At 33.8% G+C, this 6,499-nt stretch overlaps 2 protein-coding genes across 2 annotated transcripts; one reads left to right on the top strand and one right to left on the bottom strand.

The window, feature by feature from the left end:
• The first annotated feature begins 524 nt into the window (after positions 1 to 524).
• LOC115235953 (protein chibby homolog 1) lies at positions 525 to 1,793 on the top strand. The gene is made up of 3 exons (XM_029808108.1): positions 525 to 995; positions 1,125 to 1,240; positions 1,404 to 1,793. Exons 1-3 carry the CDS (start codon positions 812 to 814, stop codon positions 1,494 to 1,496), a joined length of 393 nt encoding a protein of 130 aa, XP_029663968.1. The 5' UTR covers positions 525 to 811; the 3' UTR covers positions 1,497 to 1,793.
• LOC115235952 (DNA topoisomerase 3-alpha) lies at positions 1,302 to 6,350 on the bottom strand. Its single transcript, XM_029808107.1, has 11 exons — positions 5,932 to 6,350; positions 5,409 to 5,755; positions 5,228 to 5,346; positions 4,790 to 5,136; positions 4,433 to 4,721; positions 3,851 to 4,349; positions 3,397 to 3,739; positions 2,702 to 3,293; positions 2,373 to 2,619; positions 1,972 to 2,222; positions 1,302 to 1,821 (listed from the first exon to the last, which is right to left on the bottom strand). Exons 1-11 carry the CDS (start codon positions 6,148 to 6,150, stop codon positions 1,781 to 1,783), a joined length of 3,294 nt encoding a protein of 1,097 aa, XP_029663967.1. The 5' UTR covers positions 6,151 to 6,350; the 3' UTR covers positions 1,302 to 1,780.
• Between the last annotated feature and the right edge of the window lie 149 nt (positions 6,351 to 6,499).

Here is a 6,499-nt window from a genome sequence, read left to right as displayed (position 1 = left end):
TCGATATTTTTACTTCTCGTATGAAAAATATCCACGATAACATTTCGACGCGCGCGAAAGAGCTTTTAAATAGTAAATAATTGAAAAGAAATACGAAATGATTCTCAAGATATCACCACGATCGGTCGACTCGAAACGACGAGGTACAATCGTCGATCGTCGATATCTAAACTGAAGATTGAAGATGGCTCGGCGGGAAAAAGAGCCAGTTTGAATAGATTTTGGACGACCTCGTGTGGCAAAAGCGCGAAATTCCAAACGAATAAAGATAACCAACCAATAAAATACACAGGTCTAGTGAATAAACTATAGTGACATTAGATAAAAAACGAAACATTGACAATAGAGATTAATCGAATTCGAGAACATGAAAGAAATGTATCGATCTTTTAATAAACATCGATTAATCTATCTAGGACGTGTTCCGATATTCACTGCCAGTACTGAAAATCTATAATTTACGTCACATATACTATAGATTCTCAGTACTGGCAATGAATATCGAAACTCGAAACACAGCCCTAATATTCCTATCATGTGTTTATGCTTTTAAATTAAAAAGCGTTGTCTAGGCAACATCACGCCAAACATGATACATTTGTGAATTTGTCCAATCATAAAATCTATGTAGATTAAAATGTAGTGATATATCGATGTTTATCAATATTTTATAAAATCTTGTAAAATATATCTAATGTATATAGCGAGTAATGTTCGCGAAGTAAAGTTTCTGTAAATCTTTCTGCTTCTTAATGCTAGTCTCATAAAAATCTCTATTTATGTTATTTAAGTTACAAAAGTGTGATACACTATGCCTTTATTCTCCAATAAATTTTCTCCGAAAAAGACACCGACTAGAAAAGCATCAGTTTTCTTAGCAAACAAAAACTTAAGCCCTAAAAGAATAGAGAAAGAACTTGGCCCTGAAGTAGGCCCTATACGTCTTCGTCTTGGAGATCAGGAAGCTGTTTTTGAGGCTGGCCTATGGATTCCAGGTGAATAATAATTTATGTACATTTATGTACATTTTATCCCACAGAAACTTTACTTTTTGTTTTCTGATTTTCTTGCGTATAATAAATAATCATAGATATTGTCTTAAAATCTAGTAAACTTTGTTTTAGAATCTGGCAAAGTGGGAGGTACTTTCAAAGAGAATGAAAAATTAAAGAAAGAATTGAGACGATTGGAGGAAGAGAATAACTTATTAAAACTAAAGTTTGATGTACTATTAGATATGGTAACTCTTTTTACGCTGCACTTTTTAGAAAATTACACAGTTGCCTAAAATAAAAATCCACTTTTATATGAAATAATTTTATCAATATTATAGCAAAAGATACTAATAACAATATGTAACGATAAGTGAAATGTATTATGACAATTTGGATACTATCTTATAGCTAACGCAAACAACTGCCGAGGCTCACTCGCAAAGAGAAGAATTGGAGAGATTAAAAAATAATTTTTCTCATAATAGGAGAATCGTCGCTTAGTGCTACGCATTGTTACTGACACTTAAGGAAATAAACAACGACTACAAAGTATATACACATCAATTAATTTAAGTACTTGCTTAAAAAGTCAAACTATATCTTTTAGCTTTATATTTAAATGAGCTAAGTTCAAGAAAATGCAAGTAGTTTTAAAGATGAAAACGATGTATGACACTGTTTTGTTATACTTTTAAGCTCTTTACAATTTCAGTTTCATTATTAATTATACATTATATACTGTACAACTGTGTATTTACAATACTGTATTAAAGAAAATTCGCTCATTAGTGTCGCATATTTTCTGGACATTTGTTTTTTGTATGTCCTATAAAAAGATAATTTATCATGTAAAAAAATATATATAATTAGGATATGTAACAATAGATATAATTGGGAGAGATTATAATAAAAATATTACCATTCCGAAAAAACTAATAGATTTGATAAAATGATAAGTTCTCTATATATGCATTACCTTCAATTCCACAATTCCCGCACTTTCTCTTGCCGCCAGTGAGTCTAGGCCTTTTAGGAGCACTACCTCTTTGAGGAGCTCTGCTATTAGTCCCTCCTTTATTTACAGTGAAATTGTTCCAATCTGTATTTCCACGATTATCGATATCAATCTCGTCTGCCCACTTGAAAAAGTTACAAGTGGAGTTCATACCTTTTGGACATCCATAAAATTGTCGTCCTTTATTGGGGCCATCTTTTTGAACCGTTAATCTAATATGCGAAAATTAATATTTTTAGCAGAGCTAAAGAGCTAATATATATATCATTGATATTATTCCGGATTTCAATAAACACATCTTATTAATTATCGATATCAATTGAATCCAATCGATGGAATTTTTCCGGCCGGAGTTTACTTACTTTCGAGCAGGCTGATTACACTGGCACACAATCGTATCGTTCGTCGATGAATTTCCCCAATCATTGTTAAAGGTACTTGTGCGAGAAAAATGACCAGCATTAACATCGTTTCTATCTAGATTAGATACTCGACTCGAACTCGATACTTCGCTCGCTGCGTTATCTCCAGATTCGGCGCTATCAGATGCCCACAAGAAAAAATCGCAGCCACTACCTTGCGGTTTAGCACATTTGTAAAACAAACGACCTAGAATTATAAAAATATCATCATTTACAACAATTTACGCGACAAATATTTATATACGCCTTCCAGTATGGCTATCACTTACCTTTATTTGGTCCTTCTTTTCTTACTGTTAATTGAATCGCAGTCTCGTGACATTTGCACATAATCTCTGCATTATTGTCAATATTACCCCATACACTAGTTTTATTGTCCATGTTGCGTGCATTTCTGGGCGCAGGTTGATCCGACGAATTGTTTAAGTTATTTGTATTAATCCAAGAAGTAGAGTTTTCTCTATTATTTGATACTGTTGTATTTCCACGAACGATATTCGATCTATTCGGTCGAGAAACGTTAGAACTATGGTTTTGTGCGCGTCTTTCAGATATGCCAAAAGTTCTGATCGAATCAATATTGTTATTACTTTGAACAGATCTTATATTATTAGAAATCGACTGTTGTTGTTGAGATATATGCGATTGGGATGTACTTGAAGTAGAAGTGAAGCTCGATGTATTTCTCGTATTATTATGAACAGTATCTGCTCTTTCAGTTTGTCTGATACAATCCTGTTTTATGTTTAATATTTCATTAAATGTGGTATCACAGCCTATACAAGTTGTATATAAGGTACCATACAAAGGTATCACATTTCTGACTAATGTGAATTTCAATTTGTGAATATTTTCCGTGCACTAAAAATGTGAATCATATATTAGTTATTAATTTATTCTTTATTGATAAGCTGTACATGCATAATCATGTGAGATATTACGATTGAAGATATTATTCATTTACCTGATTGCATGTTTCATTTAAAACCTCTACATCTTTTATAGCTTCTGGGAACCAAATCACATTGAGACATGTTGGATATCCCATGCAACTAATATATTTTCCTTTGCCTTGCTTTCTCTCTTTCAAAACCATATTAGAGCCGCACTTCGGACATTTGAAAATAGTGACGTCTGTGACCAAAGAAAACTGTACTTGTTCGGTTTGAGTAGGTCTCTCATCAAGATACTGTGCTAAAGCATCGTCTATCATATTAGCGCGTTCCATTGCCACTTTGAACACTTCGCGATATGTGTCGATTTGATCTCGTAACACTACATTCGGATCTTTCTGACGCTGGCATATCCTATGATAATAATTATGTCATAAAAATCTTTTTGTATATATATTTTGGAACATGGGAGAGAGAAGAAAGAGAGAATTATCTAATTACACACAGAATTGTTAATTGCCTTACAATTTTAAATCTTTTTCTAAACTCGCACGCAAATGCGGTTTAGACATTTGGAATCCCATATTATCGTATCCCATGACCAAACCAATTCCCAACTTGCCCGGCATGAAATGTTGATTATCTGTTAAGCCTACATATTGTCTGGATTTAATGGTGTCGATGTGTTCGGCGTGAGTGGCGTCTGTGCCAATGCCGTGTTTATCCATCAGTGCGATCAATTCGGCTTCAGTCAGCAAGTTCGGCGCTGAAGTTTTTTCTTCCACCATGTCTATGCTGGTTGGTCTGAAAACTTGCCTTTGCTCATAAGAGTGAATCTGCTTATCGTTCCATTTATCGTATATATACACGTCAAGATAATTCCTTGCTATGATTTCCAAGCCGTTAGCCGTGAATTTTTCTCCCGCTATATCGATTTCCACCGTTGTTTCACGGCCTTCCGCATTCTTTGATAGACAAGCTAGAAAATGTCGAACTACAAATTCGTAGACTCTTGCTTCGTTTCCTGTTAATAAATTACAATTAATATAATTAATAACGCGATCGATTTAATATTGGATAAAAGAACAAATATCTTGAGAAACAAACCTTGCAAATTGTCAGTGTATTTGGTGGGATGGATAGGAGGATGCGCTTGATCAGTCTTCTTTCCTTGCCTGGGAGTTATCCCAGATTCCAATAAACCTCGTGCAAAATCACCCCATGCCCGATGGTTTACTTGTTGTTCTACTAATGGTACCAGATTTAATTCTTTTGGGAATATATTAGTTTCAGTGCGTGGGTAACTAATGAGACCTTGGGTATACAATTTCTCTGCTATTCTCATCGTCTCCTTTGCGTTTAAGCGCAATTTACGAGAGCCTTGCTTCTCTAATTCCTGTAAATAGATGATTTTTTAACTAAAATGATAAACTTCTCTTCCAATATGATAACTCAATTACTTACAATGGTATCCAGAGGTAAAGGTCTCCATTTGCTTTTTGGTTTGCATGTTACTTTTTCCACTGTAGCTTCCGGCCGTTCCAAACATATATCCAAAAAAATCTGGCAAGGTATCTTCTCAAACAATCTTACTCTGGCCCATCTGAATTCTATCGATACTCCATCGCGATCGTCTATTACCTTTATCTTCCAGTATGGCTCAGACTTGAATCGATCGATGGCTAGAAACCTTTCAACTACAAATCCAAGTGTTGGAAACTGACAGCTTCCATAACTAATAAGCATATCTCCGAGAGTATTGGGAAACACTTTCTGCAACCTTAAGGTCTGAAACCTCGTGAACGCAGCGCCTATCAACATGTTAAAAAATTCATATATAGAGATTACAACTTGCATTATGAATCCAATCAACAATATAATCTTGATTAACAAAATCAGTACCAATTCTTAAATCTAATTCGCTTCTTACATCTACAGCATCACTTATCGCCTTATCTGGCTCCCCCAAAGTTGACAGAGCTCTTTCGATAGACTGTTTTGTAATTTCTGAGAATTTTGCCCTGAAATGTAATAAGCTTGTAAACATTATCATAGATCTATAAAAAAACATGTTTCTAATTACCTGTATACACGAATATTTGGCTTGATCGCTTGACAGACCTGTATAATTTCAAAACCTATATTTTCCCCTTCTCTATCACAATCTGTCCAAATAATCAATGCATTACAAGATTGTATTTCTCGCTCCAGGGTTTTCTTAATCTTTATGTAACTTTCTTCCGAGCACTGTTTGGATACTGGAGCATCAAATAAGCTTAGCGGATGACAGCCCTGCCATTTACGATAAGCTCCTGTGAATTCGTAGCCTAATAAGTGGCCGGATACAGATGTCATCACCATTTGACAGTTTTGGTCCCATAGTTGTATATTAAATTCAAAAATTTTATTATATACGGATAAGCCTTCCCTCTATAAAAAAAGGAAAAAAAACAAAAAACAGAAACAGTAATTAAATAATACATTTGTGTCATCTAATGCATTTGTAAAATAAATATAATCAAACAAAGCATAAAAAGATAACATAGAAACAATATAATAAAAAATTATATAATTGATAGAATACTGTGTAATATATAATTGTTTACCTTTCTGCTCGTACCGCGTGATAAATAAGCAGCGATACTCTTAGCAGCATCATGCTTCTCAGCAACATTGAGAACTTTCATGTTACACTTTGAACAGTATCGGCTTATCGAATAAGAGACATTTGTAAGTTTGGACAAGTTGCTGGCTGTGCTTTTAAATGTCAGATTATAAAATATTGTACAATTTAACAGGATATTATGCAATTTGAAAAAGGCCATAACACAACTTCCGACATTGTCGATAAATTTCAATTGAAAATTTATAAAATAATTTAAAGTTCAATACTTTGAAACACGTGTAAATACGATGTTGACAATCAATTTTCTTAATTAATTATATAATCGGAATAAATATGATATCTGAGGAAAATAAAAACGTCTTTCCGATAACAGATTGAATTCGTTCCAAAATTAGATTTTTCTGAAGTATGCAGTCTGGTAAATATCTGATAAATCTTCTGCTGTCTGCTATTCCTGAAACGCTGAAACTACACGTGTTGTCAACGAGTTGAAACGATGAATTTGTTAAACACGCTGATTGGCTATCTCAATAGGGACTCTAAAAATT

The sequence above is a fragment of the Formica exsecta genome, unplaced genomic scaffold (genome assembly GCF_003651465.1).
Source record: "Formica exsecta isolate Colony F162 unplaced genomic scaffold, ASM365146v1 scaffold237, whole genome shotgun sequence".
NCBI lineage: Eukaryota > Metazoa > Arthropoda > Insecta > Hymenoptera > Formicidae > Formica > Formica exsecta.
The sequence above is the reverse complement of the archived record's forward strand: the minus strand, read 5'-3'. Positions and strand labels throughout refer to the sequence as shown.